At 39.9% G+C, this 18268-nt stretch overlaps 1 protein-coding gene across 2 annotated transcripts in view; it reads left to right on the forward strand.

Moving 5' to 3' along the window:
* Window positions 1-4698: 4698 nt before the first annotated feature.
* LOC131253522 (putative wall-associated receptor kinase-like 16) overlaps window positions 4699-18268 on the forward strand; it is a 60402-nt gene continuing 46832 nt past the window's right edge. Inside the window, exons 1-3 of one of the 2 annotated variants that reach the window (XM_058254546.1) lie at window positions 4704-5633; window positions 6393-6557; window positions 8372-9615. In XM_058254546.1, the coding sequence (XP_058110529.1) occupies window positions 4748-5633; window positions 6393-6557; window positions 8372-9564 (2244 nt within the window). In that variant the 5' untranslated portion in view covers window positions 4704-4747 and the 3' untranslated portion in view covers window positions 9565-9615. Of the gene's footprint in view, window positions 5634-6392; window positions 6558-8371; window positions 9616-18268 lie in introns of those variants that run through there. The other variant, XM_058254548.1, reaches the window with a different exon arrangement.

Consider the following 18268-nt stretch of genomic DNA (forward strand, 5'->3'; position numbering starts at 1 on the left):
TGTTAGCAAAGATTGAGTCCAGAATCCTAGGCTAGTCCGCGCGCTACCTATCCCAGGCTGGCAGATATACACTCATCAATCATGTCCTCGACAACATCCCAATCCACTCGATGGCGGTAACAACTATCCCTTCACAGATTCTAGATAAGATTGAAGCGAAAATGGCAGACTTTTTCTGGGGCTGGAAGGATGGTAAATAGAAACTTCATTGGCTAAACTGGAACAGGATTGCTCTTCCAAGAGAGGAGGGTGGACTGGGTATCCGTAGGCTCAAGGATGTCCTCAAGCCCTGAGACTCAAATTGGCTTAGACGCTGCTGAGCAACAACGACTCTAGCATCTGGGCTGATTTTGTTATCTCAAAATACGGTCACCGCGGTCTGTTGAAACTGGTTTCATCCATCGGTATGACACCTCTCCAATATGGAAGCAGGTCGTTAAAATGTCTCAGCTGATTGAAAATGTTTCTCAATGGTACGTCGGTCTGGGGGAGATGAACTTTTGGAGCTACAATTGGTCAGGCCTTGGCCCCTTGGCTGACTTCACCCACCATTCCATCCCCATGGACATTATCCCCCTTACAGTTAAGGAGGTCCTCAATCAGGACGGTCCTCAAATTCCAATTCACGTCTCTAATCTTCTACTAGAGGAGGCTATTCATCACATTAACGCAGGTGGTTTTTGCACTTCGTCAGGCTTGGACGAGCAGTTCTGGCCTTATGATCTCATGGGTGTCTTCACAATTAAGTCTGGCTGGAACATTTGCAAATCACGAAGCAAAGTAATGGAGTGGGCCAACAGAATATGGAACCCCCATCTTCCCCGAAAAATCTCAATGTTCGTTTGGCGATTGACCCAAGGAGCGGTCTCAACAGATGATAGAATTCAGAGGAGAGGTGTCAGTCTTGCGTCTAAATGTTGCTATTGTGGTCACGACCGATCTCCTTCAATTCCCTACCTGGAATCCATCGACCACCTCTTTATTAGCGGGCACCTTGCAGACAGAGTATGAGCGACATTCAACTGTATTTTCAGCTTCCATCTGCCCCTCCAGGAATCAGTTTGGGAGAGACTTGCTTCTTGGTGGAACGTCTTGACCCCACGTAGGAGTCCATCCCACATCCAGTGTGTCATTCCCTGTCTTGTCCTTTGGGAGCTATGGAAGGTGAGAAGTGCAACACGTTTTGAAAATGTCCGCCCCACCGTGTATCATGTTGTCAACCGCATCAAATGGTGGCTTGCAAGGCTCAGCTATGATCTCCCTAAAGCTAGGTCCTTTAGCCAGGCAGACCTTACGGTTCTCCAAAGTCTAAACATTCGGCTTCAGCCCCTATAGCAAAATCATTTCAGGTTGTCAAGTGGTCCAGACCACAAGAAAGATGGATGAAGGTAAATGTCGATGGTGCCACTATGGGCAATCCTGGCCCATCTGGGGGAGGCGGGATTGGTAGGGACTCCTTCGACTCCCTTCTCTTTGCTTTCTCCTTAGGTTATGGAATAGGAACAAACAATAGAGCAGAACTCAGGGCGCTTTACGATGCCATGTTTATTTGTGTTAGCCGGCGTTATAATCAGATTTTTCTGGAATCTGATTCTAAATGTGTGGTGGACGCTTTCATTGGAAAATCTTCCCCGGCTTGGAAATTGAGATATTGGTGGACGAGGATCAGAAACTTGAGAAAAAGGGGCAATTTTGTGATTTTCCTTATTTCGCGAGAAGGTAATGGCCCAGCTGATGAGTTGGCTAAGGCAATTGCGTCGTCCCAACTTCAATCGACGTACCATTCTATTTTTGAGCTTCCTATTAGCATAAGGGGTCTTTATAGACTAGATAAGATGGGTCTAGGCTCGTTAAGGGAGATCTAAGGGCTAGTTTCTATTATGTGTTTTTTCGTACAGGGTTGTCGAGTCTCTCCTAGTTCCTTTTTGTCCCCCGGAGACCCTTGTGTTCTGTAACTCTTTTCTGATTTTAATATACACCCTCCTTTTGCTTTAAAAAAAAAAAAAAAGAGTTACTGGTCTTGTAGTACGGGTGGCTTAATTTATACTCATGAATTATCAAGCATTCATCATTTATGCAGTCATTACACAGGACTTATGTAACCAACTAATGACTTATTCCCACTGCAATACGTAGGCGCAACACGTAGGCGACGTACACAACCTAACTAGGTACTAAGCCGATCATGTGGGTCACAATAAGATCCCATGTGAATAATCTTATAAATTAGTTTAGAGGTAAATCTCTCTCCCATCAAACTTTTAATCTAGGAGTATTAGCCATATCTAACCATGACCACTAATCAAAATATTTATGTATTTACGTTATTGTGAAATAATAAATCACAACATACGTTAAACCACTAGCATTGGAAAATATCAATCTAGTCAACAGCTGCCTATTAATATTAGAACAGCCGCCGCCGGAACCAAGTTCTATAAGGAAGTCTCCTCTACCTGGCCCCACCCAACCCATTTGCCATCCACCCATATCCATACACGAAAACTCCAAAAGGACTTCAATGAATGATGTAGACCGTCGACGTTTATGGACAAAAATAATAATCCCTTACCCTTCTTGATTGTACTGGATTACTTTTCTTCGGAAGAACTATCTCCGGACTCCAACGTGAGTTTATCACCATTTAAAAAGAGTCAAAGACTCATCATCCTCACCTGTCGCCTCAATGGACAGCTATCCATACCATTAAACTTGTGTGTCCCATTGCAGGTGGAACATAAACCTAAAATTACAATGAACAAGCAATCCTAACAATAGTGGATAACAAATGGATGGTTAAAAGTAGGACGAATGGTCCAAATTCAAAGGGAAGAAGAATCAGACGGTTAATCATATCCTATCAGTGCAATTTTATTCTGATGGTCCATCAACAGTTGGGTCAGTAATTAGGATGGTTTGGATTGCCATACAACTATGCCATATATACATTTAAAGAATCACAACCAATTTTCATACAGTGAAAAATCAATATAAAACCTAGCTCATAAGACGGCCCGCATAAAGATTCAGTCTCCTTGGAAGGGATTCATTGTACTTTTCCACGCAACCGTAAAGTCTATCTTTACGTATGTGGTTTGGCAATAGAGACTACTGATCACCTGATCATCCGGTTGTGAATGGAGGTTGAATTGAAAATCTTCTAGATTAAAAACTGCTCACCGATCAATCAATGTCTTACAGAGAGCAAAAAAGGTATCTCTCACTCAGTCTACCACTTGAGCCATGGATCAGGGTGTAGCCTCAGTCCTGCCACCTGATACATGGTTTTCTTTATGATAGGCCTTAAATTTTTATCCCGACGGCTAACCGGAAATGTGGTTATTGCTAGCTGTACATGTTTCCACTCATGATATAAAATTCGAGTATTATTTTTTTTAATTGCCATCGAACCTGTTGATCTTAAGGTCACACAAACCTGGATGGAGGGGGTTAAGTTTTTTTTAATAGTAAGCATTGGATTACTACTATTTCATGTGGTGTGGTTCACTAGAGATTTAGATCTTTTTCATTTTTGGGTCTGTCCCCTAAAATGAGATGGAAAACGGATGAATGGTGTGACTCCCGTTTGAATCCTTCCTGGGTCCACCGTTCTGCTTTCATTCCATCTGAACCCTTCATAACGTGAATCCCACCAAGATGAAGGGAAAATCAAATGCCAGTCTTATACAAGCCTTTCAACTGTATGTGTCCTATCGTCAATTTTCCTTACGGTGTGACTCACATTGGTCTTCGATGAGCCTGATTTTTGGGATTAAGTGCTAATATGATATGACACAAATGATGGACGAAGTGGATTTCACAAACACATATCACTGTAGGCCCCACAGACCTTAAATTTAGGGTGTGAGTGCGTGCTACAGTTACGGGCGGGCATTGTTCCCCGTTCGGCCATCTTTCCATCGGGAGATTTTTGGGCATGGCCATACCCTACAACAAATTACATCAAACCAATGGTCCGGATCAATTAAAACTTTAGCCCCACCTGTAGAAACCTGAAACAGGCGTGGCCTAAGATTGAATGAAGAGTGCAGATTGTCTGTGTCGATGGCATAGAGGATCCCTTCTCAATGCCCAAGTCATCAGCTGACGTCAGTTGAGAAAATATAAAACCTAAATATATACTTGTATTTCTGTATTTCATCTTTTGTACGCCCATTTCTTCTCTCCTAGTTAGTTTGCCACTTTACAACACATGAACCAAGGTTGAATCTTTTGTGTACTCCTCCATGATGTGTTAGATCCACACTGTTTATCTTTTTTCTTTTTCTTTTTTTCAGATCTATTTAGGTTATTAGCCCAAAAACAAGGCAGATCCAAAGCTCAAGTGTACCACACTACAGGAAGCAGTGAGGATGGAATGACTACCGTTGAAATATTCTTATGGTCCACCGCGAAGCTTACCCAGAAGTTTTCAACGGCAGCGTCCAATTCTACGATCCACTTGAGGTTTGGCTCAGCCTCATTTTTCACGTTCATTCCTTAAAATGATCTCTCGAAATGAATCCACAGTGTAGATATAACACGTTAATAATGGTGCCCCCACATAACTTGGTCACAACAACACATAACTAAGTTTGGTGGTGTGTAGCAAACCACGCAATCCGCTTCTGAAAAAGTGTGGGCCCCAAGATTGAGTAATATATGGTATAAATTTGGAACCATCTCCCACCTACTACTAACAAATACATTTTGAGAGAGAGAGAGAGAGAGAGAGAGAGAGAGAGAGATGGGTTTGTATCTGTTGCTTCAGCTCTTCTGCCTAGCAACGACATTAGATGCAATAGCATCACAACCTCTAGTCAAGCCCGGCTGCCCAGACAAATGCGGGGATGTTAGCATTCCATACCCGTTCGGCATCGGCGATAGCTGCAACATTGGCGTAGGAGGCTTCAATATCACCTGCAACAACATTCTTCCCAATCCAAAACCGTTTTGGGGTGATTTTGAGGTTCTCGAAATATCATTACCGTCGGGCCTAATGAGAATTCCAAACGATATAAGCTACCAGTGCTACAACAACGCAGGAGTATTACTCAACCACTCCACCACTAGTCTCAGCTTATATGAAGATTACTCTTTCACATTCTCAGAAACCCGTAACAGATTCATTGCCATCGGTTGCGATACTGTTGGTTTGATCACTGACCAGATTACTGGCCAATGGGGCAGCGATTTCACCAGGGGTTGTGTATCAATCTGCCGCCGCCCTGATAACATGACCGACAGCTCTTGCTCGGGTGCAGGATGTTGCCAGACTGAGATCCCAAAGGGTTTGAAGAGATTCGCGGTGGAATTTACTAGCTTCAATCGTCATAGAAATGTCTCAAGTTTCAATCCCTGCAGCTTCGCTTTTCTGGGGGAGGAAGATGTGTTTAGATTCAAACCTTTGGATTTGGAAGATACTAAACTTTTGGAAAGAAGCAGAAGTATTCCGGTGGTGATCGACTGGGTCATTGGAAATGAAGGGTGCGAGATCGCACGGAAGAACTCGTCTACCTTCGCTTGCGTGAGTGAGAATAGCGATTGCTACAACTCGATTACTGGTATGGGTTACCTGTGCAATTGCTCTAAAGGTTACGAGGGGAATCCTTATCTCACTGGAGGGTGCCAAGGTATGATAATCCTCTTCAAGTATAGCTATTTATTTATTATCCCAAGCAAATGGTTGTGAATATGAATTGGATTGGACAAGTGAACAACCCAACCATTGATCTGAACCGTAAATTCAGTCCAATCCGCTCTTTGAGTGACACCCAAAAAAAATCACACAGATCTAGTTATTCTAATTAATAATCTGATCAATAGCTTTAAAAGCTAACTTTTTAGATATACACTAGACTGTAATAGCACTGGTCCCAACCTTGGGTTGCTAATACCTAAGTTCAAAGAGTTACTTTGATCCAAAGATCCTGACGCTGGGATGGACGTGATGAGCATCTTCCTTAAGGGGATAAATACTCCGAATCCATGGAGCTTCCGTTGACTCATCCTCACAGAGATGCCTCGAATCCACGAGGGAAGATAAGAAAATAGAAAAATAAAAATAAAAATTCTAGAAATTTGAAATTTTTGACAGTCAATATGATGGAATCTCGCAAATTGGGTGTAGGCAACCCGGCATAGCGGGTTGGGTGGCTAAAGTAGCTTCTCCTGCCCAAAATCATATATGGTATGTTGAGTAACTCATTCCAGTTTGTCGAGTTTGTCGAGATACGCCTGTTTTAAGGTTCTGGCTGTCCAGATCACTTCTGCTTCTGCTGGGGCCTTCTCTAGTCCATCTTAGACACTCTACATCAGATCCTAACCATCAAATTAGGATGATGTAAATTACTGACTTCTTGTTGTTGTTGTTTGTGATGGCTGGTTTGCAGATATCGACGAGTGTGAGAAGAAACCTTGTGATCATGAATGCACAAATTTGCCAGGAAGTTATTCTTGTTCTTGTCGAAAGGGCTTCCATGGACACAACGAAGATAATAGTGGATGTATGGAAGACACCCACGCAGACAAAAGTGTAGTATTCCCCGTTCTTTTAGGTAAGCCCTCAATTCCGATTAATACAATAGTTCAAGAACTCACTCAACTCAACTCGGTCTGAATTAATATCGGTTTGATTATTCGGTTTTACTATAGTTTCTTTTCTTTTTTTCTTTTTTTTTTTTCTTTTTTTTTTTTTTTTTTTTTTTTATAGAGTTGTCATAGAGTCCTGGAGTATTTCATAACTTTCAGATGTCATTTGAAGTTTTTTGATTTTTTAATTAAAACCCCTTCACTTTTTAGCCTAATTAGATAGAAGCGCCCAAGTATCGAACTACCAAAAAGTTGTAAGCGTCCAATTTTCCAGGCAACATCCTACTCACCTTAACGGGGAACAGGATAAAGTCAAACACGAAACATGGTGCTGATATATATATATATATATATATATATATATATATATATATATATATATATATATATACACACACACACACACACACACGATACTTCGAGGTCGATCTATGTGGGCCCCACCGTGATGTGTGTACAACATCTACCCCATCAGTCAGATGCATCATTCCATCATGGGCCACAGGCTTAAAAATAAAGTCAATCCATGACTTGAGTGGGCCACACCACATACAAAAGTTGATAGGGGTTACCCTTTCATTAAAACACTCATAATCATTTATTGGGCCCACCTAAATGTGGTTCACAAATCCAGTCCATCCATTGTGTGTATCCTTCTTGGATGAGGGTCAGACCAAGTTTCAGCCGCATCCAAAACTCAAGCGGGCCCCAGCAAGTGTTTTTATATGTTTTAGGCATGTCTTCACATGGTTTTAGATGCTATGAATCACCTGAATTCCATATACGGCTGATTTTTGGGATATCCCATACCCTAAATAGGACCCATGAAATGCACAGTGTTGATGTTAGACACATCACGGTGGGGTCCACACAGCTGGACCTCATGGGCAATAATAAATGCTTACACACACACACACATGATAGGCCTTGTTGTGGATTGGCATGCACTGAAATTTATCTTTCATAGAAAACCCAGTCCTTACTTTTATATGCATCTGGCCATTGATTTATTTTTCTAGATATTTGTTTTTCTTTACTCATATGCAACCCTCGTAATATAAACTTATTCTCTCGGCCACAGCAATTGCAATCCATAACTTTTCATGTAGGAAAAAGAAGGCACTAATGATACATACAACTCATTTCTGTTTATCTAGAACAGTTGAATGATAGGCCGTGTAGTGGATTGGCATGCACTGAAATTTATCTTTTATTTTAAAGATTTTTGTTGAACTTTTTGTCTTATTTATCTGAGGATGACATATCCTATATCGTTGCTGACTCGGAGTTAGGGTAATATAGACCTAGTCGCGCACCCCTCTATGACTTATTCGTCTTGAAAAAAAAAGGATTCTTCCTATTTCATTTTCAAGTCCAAAAATCTTCTTTAAACTTCGAGCTCGAATATTACCAAATCAACCATTCTGGTAGTTACATAGATCAAATTAAACCTTCAAACAAACCTCCTCAAATTATAATCACATGAATCAAGGTTAGAGAGCGAGTTTCAACATTTAGATCCATACAATAATTATTTGCTTGCAAATTGACAAAGCTGAAAATGGGGAATAGACAACATGCAAAAATCAAATGGCCTAACTGTATCATTTAGATGGTAATGACAGGCTTACACAAGTGAGAAATGCACAACAGACTCAAACAAAGAAGTTTATAGTGTCCTGAAAAGATCATTTTATTAGAACATGCCTAACATATAGTTCTCATCATGTAGGCATATATTATGAACATCTCACTCACTTACCTTTGAGTGTCCATGCAGGTATTGGCTTAAGTCTCTCATTTCTACTCATTGGTGGTCCTTTCTTATATTGGGTATGGATGAAAAGAAGGCTCATCAAACTCAAAGAGAAATTCTTTCAAAAAAATGGAAGTTTGCTATTACAAGGAAAGATCTCTTCTCCCCAATCATCTGCTGTGCCATGCAAAATCTTTACCATAGAAGAGTTGAAAAAGGCAACCAATAACTTTGACAAGAGCCAAATTGTTGGTGAGGGAGGTAATGGTACAGTTTACAAAGGAATTTTGCCGGACAAAAGAATCGTCGCCGTTAAAAAATCCAAAATAGTAGATGAGACCCAAATCGAGCAATTTATAAATGAGGTCCATGTCTTATCTCAGATCAACCATAGGAATATTGTGAAGCTCTTGGGTTGTTGTTTAGAAGCAGAAGTTCCCATCTTGGTGTATGAATTTATCTCTAACGGAACCCTCTCTGAACATATCCATGGTGAGGGCTATGAGGGCCATGCTTCATCAATTTCCTTAGAAAACCGTCTAAGGATTGCTGCAGAAACGGCAGGGGCACTTTACTATTTACACTCTGCAGCTTCCACACCCATTTTTCATAGAGATGTCAAGTCTGCTAACATACTTTTGGATGATAATTTTACGGCAAAAGTGTCTGATTTTGGAGCTTCAAGATTGGTTCCGTTGGATCACACTCGAATAACGACATTGGTGATGGGGACATGGGGTTACTTAGACCCAGAATACCATCAAACAGGCCAATTAACAGAAAAGAGCGATGTTTATAGCTTTGGTGTAGTTCTTGTAGAGCTCCTGACAGGCGAGGGGCCCATTTCTTCCATTAGATCCCAAGATAAAAAAAGCCTTTCAAGATACTTCCTCTCATCGATGAAAGAAAATAGGCTCTATGAAATTTTAGAGGAACGAGTTCGAGACGAAGGGGATGAAGAACAGCTCATGTTAGTTGCTCAGCTTGCTAAGAGATGCTTGAAACCAAAGGGGGAAGAACGACCTACGATGAAGGAAGTGGTGGTGGAGCTCGAGGGACTAAGAAAGTTTCATGAACATCCTTGGGAACCAAAGAAGTACGAAGAGACTGAGAACTTTTTAGGCAAATCTGGACCTTCACAGGGCTACCCTAGCAATGTAACAGCCGAATATAGTATTGATGGTCACATCCTATCAGCACTTGAGGCAGGGCGTTGATCATTAGCGTGCATTCAATTTTCATTAAGGGCATATTTGTTTCACCGATTACCACGGTAGTATAAAAGAAATGGGCAATTATTACAAATTACTCTACCTAGCTTTGATGATGCCTGCATTTGACAATTAATTCTTTTGTTTAATTTATTCATGGTAAATTTGTAATATAACATTCTTATATTATTTTAATGTCAAATTATTCATAAAATAAACCTTTTTTTTTTCCTTTCTCCATACGGAAATGTAGAAGCACACCACCAGAACTTCGTTGACATCATATATATATATATATATATATATCGGTGAGGTTGAGCTGTGTGGGCCCCACCGTGATGCGTGTCGACCATCAACACCGTGCATTTGATGGGTCCCCTTTAAATTATGGGATATCTCAAAAATCAGCCGTATACGGAACTCAGGTGTGCCATACCATCTAAAATCATGTGAAGACACCGTTAAAACATATAAAAGCACTTAGTGGGGCCCACCTGACATTTTCATGCTTCTGAAACTTGGTCTGAACCCTCATCCAAGTGGGACACACATAATGGATGGGATGGATTTGCAAAACACATCTCGGTGGGCCCAAAAAATGGTTATGAATGTTTTAATGGTGCACGGCCCCTCTCCACTTCTGTATGTAGTGTGGCCCACACAAGTAACGGATTGACTTGAGTTTTGAGACCTAGGCCCACGATGGAATGATGCATCTAACTGATGGGGTAGATTTTCGAAACGCATCACGGTGGGGCCCACACAGCTCGAAGGTCCTAGAAAAAGATATAAGCTTCACCTATTGTGTAAACTGTGATCAAAATCAACAAAATTTATATAATCCAAAATTAAAAAAAAAATAAAGGCCAAAGGCCCCATCAGCCCCAAAATAATGAATACAGCCATAATCCAAAAAACAGAAGGAACTACTTCTAGCAAGCAGCCAACTAACGCCACACAGCAGCCTCCCGCGACTATAAAAACCTACAGGGAAACAATAAAAGGCTGACAGCAGCCCTCACCAACCAGCGTTATGGTAAAAGAGACCAAAGTCCAGCTGCACCAAATATAGTAGAAATTGGAAGCTGAAAAAACAATTACCATCCACCTGTTTTAATCCAAAAAACAGAAGGAACTACTTCTAGCAAGCAGCCAACTAACGCCACACAGCAGCCTCCCGCGACTATAAAAACCTACAGGGAAACAATAAAAGGCTGACAGCAGCCCTCACCAACCAGCGTTATGGTAAAAGAGACCAAAGTCCAGCTGCACCAAATATAGTAGAAATTGGAAGCTGAAAAAACAATTACCATCCACCTGTTTTAATACATTATTGTAGTGCATGAGCCCAAAATTGAAGCATATCAAAAGTTCAAGTGGACCGCACTAGAGGAAATAGTATGGATTGATTGCCTACAGTTAGAAACTTTATGGGGAACACATAAGATTTGGATCAATCTCATATTTTTGTGGGCCATTGGAAGGTTTCAACAGTGCACATAATTATTTCCACTATTTCCTATTGCGTGGCCAACTTGAGCTTTGAGTATGATTAAATTTTGGGATCAAGCCCTAACATAAACTAGAAAAATGGATGTACAGCATGGATAATACACATACATCCATTGTGGCCCCACAGAGTTTCCTGATGTACCGAGTAACCAATCTGTTTCCGTCTTGCGACTTATGTTGTCATTTGCCTGGTGGCTATTGGTTGGTGCTCCGTGGGCCCCACCATGATTTATATGTTTTATCCACACCATCCATCCATTATTTCATATCATTTCAAGGTTTGATACCAAAAATGATGTAGATCTAAAACTTAGGTGGACCACAACACAGGAAAACAGTGGTGATTAAATGCTCACCATTCAAAAATTCCGTGGGCCCATATAATATTTATTTTCCATCTAAACTGTTGATTAGGTCACAAAGACCTGAATGAATGGAAAAAGCAAATATCAGCTTGATCCAAAACTTTTGTGGGCCAAAGAAGTTTTTAATGGTGGCCGTTTAATCAACACTTTTTCCTTTGATGTGGTCCATCTGAGATTTGGAATTATATCATTTTTTTGTCTTATTTCATAAAACAATATTCAAAATTGGAAGGACGGCGTGGATGAAACGCATATCATAATGGGCCCACAGAGTAGCCAATTCTCGTCCATTGCCTACTGAATAACTCAGTATACTAGTAAACTCTGTGGGGCCATCATGATTAATGTATTTTATCCACCCGTCCATGAATTTTAGCATATAAGTTTAAGGCTTCAGCCCAAAAATGATGCTTATCCAAACCTCAGGTGGACCACCCCATGGGAAACCATACGTGTGAATTGAACATTTATTGTTGAAAATTTCTTGGTGGCCACAGAAGTTTTGGATTAAGTTGATATTTGTGTTTTTCCTTAATCCATGTTGGTGTGATCTTCTAAACAGTTTGGATGACAAATAAACATCACTGTGGGCATTACAAAAGGTTTCAATGGTGGAAAACACCATTCCCACTTTTTCCAGTGGTTTGGAGTTTAGTTTTGGATATGTTTCAATTTTGGGCTCGGCCCCTAAAATAGGCTCGACCCATCCAAACTGTCCATTAAGTCACACAAACCTAGATGAATGGAAAACACAAATTTCAACTTCATCCACAAAGTTTTGTAACGCTGGAGAAGTTTTTTATGGCGAGCAATCAATTATCACAGTTTCCAATGGTGTGGTCCACATCAAAATTAGATGTCTCATGTTTGATCTCGTTACATATATTGATCTAAAAAATTGGATGGAAAATGGGGATAAAATGCATTAATTAATCATAATGGGGCACATTAGCAACATTTAGAAGCCATTAAAGACAGGCAATCCGATTCCAAGATGGTGAAAGTGCTTATGGGATTGTGCCAACAAACCACCCACCTCATGGGTGTGTTGACATCACCAAGTTTTGTGGGCCTTATTATGCTGTCTTTATTCCATCCACACAGTCCATCCATCCATCGTGCGTGATCATTTTAGGGCGCCAGCCTAAAATTTGAGTAAATCCAGACCTCAAGGCCATACCATAAGAAATAGTAGTAATTGAGGTACACCCTTCATTGATAACTCGATGAGGCCTACCTTCATGTTTACTTCAAATCTAACTTATTGATAAAGTCATAAGTGATCATAATTCCAGCGTACAGATAATGACTAGTCATATTGTATAAATGACTAGTTGAAGTTGGGCTGAGTTGTCTGAAATAAACTATTCAAAGAAAGTGGTTGATAGAAAGCACTAATCATATCAGATTCTACAGTAAATAACTGTTCGTTACCTAGAATATTTGTATAGCCCCTCATTTTTCTAGTCTGTACTCCATATTAGTAGGGTAGTTACTGCTCCCAATGCTCCTTCTGCATATATAATGTGTATTCGGCGGAAACACTCCAGTCATCCATGATACTCGAACTCATACAAAAAATAAAAAAATAATAAAACATAAAAATAAAAAAATCATTGAACCATTATGGCCATCAACAGCCCAACCAACATCCGGTCCACCTTCCAACGACTCCTACCTATTCAAAGAATGAGGGAGTAGGATCGTCATATACCATGTTTTTTGTTTCCTCTGTTAGCTTGTTAGTACACCCCACTGTCGGTTCACACTTCACTGTTAGCCACACCCCACTGTCGGTTCACACTTCACTGTTAGCCACCCCCCCACACCCCACTGTCGGTTCACACTTCACTATTATATCCACACTGTCCATTCATTTGGTGAGATCATTTAAGTGAGCTAACAAATAATTCAAATACAAAGTACAAGTTTACCACACCACAAAAAGTAATGCCGAGAATAATTTTTACAGTTAAACATTCCTGGGTCGTACCATAATGTTTATTTTCCATCCAACCTCAAAACGCAACACAGACACGGACAAATATCATATTGATTCAAAACTTTTGCATGTGACTTTTAAGAAGGTTACAATGGTGGACGTTCCATCCTCACTGCTTTTTACAGCATGGTCCACTTAACTTTTTTATCTACTTCATTTTTGGGTTTCGGCCTTAAAAGGATCTCCAAATGGAGCGACAGTTTGGATATAACATATGGATGATGATGAGCCACGCAGAATTTGATAACGGCAACACACCACCGTTCATTTCCGTGTCAATAACTTCCTAGCACCGTAACCAACAACAATAAATGCAAGTTGCGTGTTCTTTTAATCAAAACATGGAAGTAGGTTCCATTTTTCAAAATGACAAAAATGTCCCTTTCATGAGTAATGATTGATAGTGGTGTTTTTTTTCCCCTATGGTGTGGCCCACTTAAAATTTGGATTGGAGAAACTTTTAGCTAATGAGGAGAAACTCAGAATACGAACATGATGAATCGGATTAGATTTCATGTATGCAATAAGATGAGTACAATAAATGGCTTTGTAGGTTACGCTTAACCTACAAGTGCTTGGAGTGGATTCGGCCTATTATTAATTATTCTTGATTGGCAAAATCCATAACTTCACTAAAAATACTAGAAAATATTATATTGGTGAAACAGAAACGTATATCTACAAATATAAATATGAAATATATCAAATTAGTCCATTTCCAATTGAAATTGTCAATTCATCCATAGGGCCTTATAGGCCATATCCTATTCTAAGAAATATCTCAGAAAGAGATTTTTTCATTACCAGACTAAGATGGCTAGGAAAAAAATAGCCATATCCTATTCCAAGAAATAACTAAGAAAGAGATATGTCATTATGAGAAGAAGATGGATGAGAAAAGGGGGGCCACATCCTATTTCAAGAAATAGCTAAAAGAAACATTTGTCTTGATAAGATGAAGATGACTAAGAAATTGAGAGAAAAACAATCTTAATATGGAGTTAGGGTTTAGGAAGACACAAGTGATCTTAATACTTCTTTTACACACTAGGTAAAAATAACCAAGTTTTTGGTGGCCCACCAGGTTGTACATGTGAGATCAATTCCATCCATCAGGTTTGATCCTTAACATTAAACCTTACAACAAAAAATCAGATAGATCCAAAACTCAAGTGAGCTACAACATAAGAAGCAATGAAGATGGATGCCAAACTTATCCTTCATCAAACATGTTCATCAGATGTCTCTTATAGTAGTCGGTGCTCTGTGGGCCCCACCATGATGTATGTGTTTCATCCATGCCGTCCATCTATTTTCTAGTTTTTTTTTTTTTTTAAAGCACTTCATTTATATATCAGAAAGGATTTGGATGTACATCCTACAACTCTAAGAGACTCATTCGGGTCGACCCCGTTACAAAAAGGTCGGGGCGACTTATCGTAAGATGTCACTATACATGAAAAACTAGCTATGAGTTATATACAGTGGTCCGTATCGATCCAAGACTGACCTTATCTAGAAAAATCATGCCTTTAACCTGCATCAGAAGGGAAGACAATTGAACATGCAGGGCTGTCGACTGTGTCCCGCTCCCTACCCGTGCCATTCCATCTACCGGGCCATTGCCTTCGCGGAATATGTGATTGAAGGAAAAGGTTCCCGACTGCTTCAAGATTTTGATCTTTGCTACCCATGGTTTCCATCTCCATGGGCACACAGCTTTGCCAATAAGAATGTCAATTACCATCTTTGAATCTGATTCTACTATAACCTTGTTCAACCCTTTCTATAAGCGTAACACCATCCAGTCATGTATAGCGCACAATTCACCAAGGTTATTCGAACTAACACCATAACCTGTGGAGAAGGTGAAAATAAATGTACCATTATCCTTTTTACATATGCCGCCTCTACCCGAGATACCGGGGTTGCCCCTTGCGGACCCATTGACATTTACTTTAACCCAACTCGGAGTAGGTTGCTTCTACTTGATCACAAGTGGACAAAATCGACGCTGACAGCTACTAGGGGAGCTGGAACTGTTTCTATGCCAAACAGAGGGATGGATCAGTTCTTGAAAATTCTGAATTACCTGGGAGGCCCACCATTTAATTCGGGCAGTGGATTTTCTAGCGTTCATCGTCGTATCCCCGAACGTTGCTTCATTTCTAGCCCTCCACAGTTCCCATAGAATTAGCTGGGGAAGAGAAAATCTAACATGAGGGGATGCGGTACCCGGCGCCTCCGCTCTTCTCCACCGTAAAAGCCTTCCTACAACAGAAATCTAAGATGAAGAGGAGACACCACATTGAGCCTCGAAATGAGTCCAGATGAGGACCACCTGCTGACCTTCAAGGACCATGATAGGATGAGGAGAACTACCCTGCTCATAGTAACGACATTTTGATGACAGCGTGATGCCCTTGGCTTGGATTCTTCTATCAACAGGGATAGCATATTGTAACAATCTCCATACGAACACTGACACCTTTCGGGGTAATGACCTTTGCTAGATCCAGTCCCCCCACGTCACTGTATTTGAAGTACCTTTGATTAGTTTCCAAGCTGAATTAAGTGTGAAAGAACCCAACGGGTCATATGGCCAGACACATTCGGGTGCATCATCTGTGATAGCGAAACCCCCTTTGAAAATCTCATCAATGAATTTGTTGTGAAAGGAACTCGAACACCCTAGATGGATTGGTCTGACTATGAGCCGCTGTAATGGGCCTTTCTCACACCAGTTGTATTTCCAGATGTTTGCATCACCGCGTCCGACAGTCCATTGAGTGTGCTCCTGAATTGTTGGAAGAAACTCCCTGATTTTCTTCCAGATAGGGGATGAATTCCACAGCACTGTTGCTGGAATGACATCCTGCAAATTTCTTTCATGTTTGGGGCGTTTCAGCTTAACCCGTGGCCCCTAGTTGTTTCTGTATTTGACAGCCCATGCCAACTTCATATGTAGGGCGTTCAAGACCTCCCTAAGGTTCCTAATACCCAAGTCTCCTTCCTCTTTTAGTCTGACAACTTTCTTCCAAGCAAGCCAATGAAACTTTTTTATTCCCTTCAGCCCATCCCCAGAAAAAATCAGCAAAATTACTTTCTAACCTTTGAATTACCTGCCCAGGTATGTACAATGCAGCTACGATGTGAATAGGGAAGCTCTCCAAAATGTGGCATATTAGAGTAGCTCTACCAACCTGGGAGATGTGCGTAGCCGCCTAACCGGAGATCCTTTTACTGACCTTGTCTAGCAAGAACTGAAAAGTAGTCGTTCTAATCCTTCCTCTAGCAAGAGGAACCCCCAGGTATTGCATACCATCACTACAAGAAATCCTACCTTTAGCGACGAAAATTTTCGCTAAAAGCTAAATTTTCGTAGCTAAAAGGTTTTAGCGACGAAAATTTTCGTCGCTAAAACCCCGAAGCAAATGGTTTTTAGCAATGAAAAATTTTAATCGTCGCCAAATGGAAGCTTTTTAGCGACGAAAATTTTCGTCGCTAAAACAACTTTTAGCGACGAAAATATTCGTCGCAAAAAAAACTTGCAAAACTTTTAGCTACGAAAATTTTTGTCACTAAAAAATATTTACAAAACTTTTAGCTACGAAAATTTTCACTGCTAAAAATATTGTTCAGAACTTTTAGCTACGAAAATTTTTGTCGCTAAAAAATATTTGCAAAACTTTTAGCTGCGAACGTTTTCGTCGCTAAAAATATTTAGAAAACTAAAATTATTTTCCAAAACCTTTAGCTACGAAAATTTTCGTTGCTAAAAAATTTTACAAAACTTTTAGCTACGAAAATTTACTCGCAAAAAATATTTCGCAAAACTTTTAGCTACGAAAATTTTCGTCGCTAAAAGTCTCTTTTTTTTAAAAAATATTCCTACACAAAATTCCGCACAAAATTCCTGATATACACCTGTTACAATATATTTCATCATATTCATCTTGATATATAGCTATTATATAATATATTTCATCATATTCACATTCACATCCATCTAAATCCAAACTAGTAAATCCATCCAAACATAAACTACATTCATCCAAACACAAACAATCTTATCCACATCACATTCATTCACGCATAAATATATATAAGCTTAACATCATAAACAAAAGTACCCTAAACCTAAACCTTAACCTAAACCTAAACTTATAACCTATAACCTATAACCTAAACCTAAATCCTAAACCGAAACCTAAGCTATATCCTATAAGTTTAGGTTTAGGAAATTGGGTTCGGGTTCGGAATCGAGTTTAGGTTTGGGTTTTCAAATTTAGGTTTAGGTTTAGGTTATAGGTTTTGAGATTTGAGAATAGGTTTAGGTTAAGGTTATAAGTTTAAGTTTAGGAAATCGGGTTCGGATCGGGTTTAGGTTTGGATTTTCAAGTTTAGATTTATGTTTAGGTTAGAGAGTTAAGATTAGGATTAGGTTGACATTTAGGTTTAGGGATTTGAGAATACGTTAAAGTTTAGGTTTAGGTTAGGTTATAGGTTAAGGTTTAGGAAATTGAGTTTAGGTTATAAGTTTAGGTTATAGGTTAAGGTTTAGGTTATAGGTTAAGTTTTAGGTTTAGGTTTAGGTTATATAAGTTTAGGTTTATGTTATAGGTTTTGGGATTTGAGAATAGGTTTAGGTTAAGGTTATAAGTTTAGGTTTAGAAAATCGGGTTCAGGTTCGGGATCGGGTTTAGGTTTGGGTTTTCAAGTTTAGGTTTAGGTTTAGGTTAGGGAGTTGAAATTAGGATTAGGTGTAGGTTTAGGTTTACGGATTTGAGAATACGTTAAAGTTTATGTTTAGGAAATCGTGTTTGGGTTA

This window comes from Magnolia sinica, chromosome 8 (assembly GCF_029962835.1).
Source record: "Magnolia sinica isolate HGM2019 chromosome 8, MsV1, whole genome shotgun sequence".
Lineage (NCBI taxonomy): Eukaryota > Viridiplantae > Streptophyta > Magnoliopsida > Magnoliales > Magnoliaceae > Magnolia > Magnolia sinica.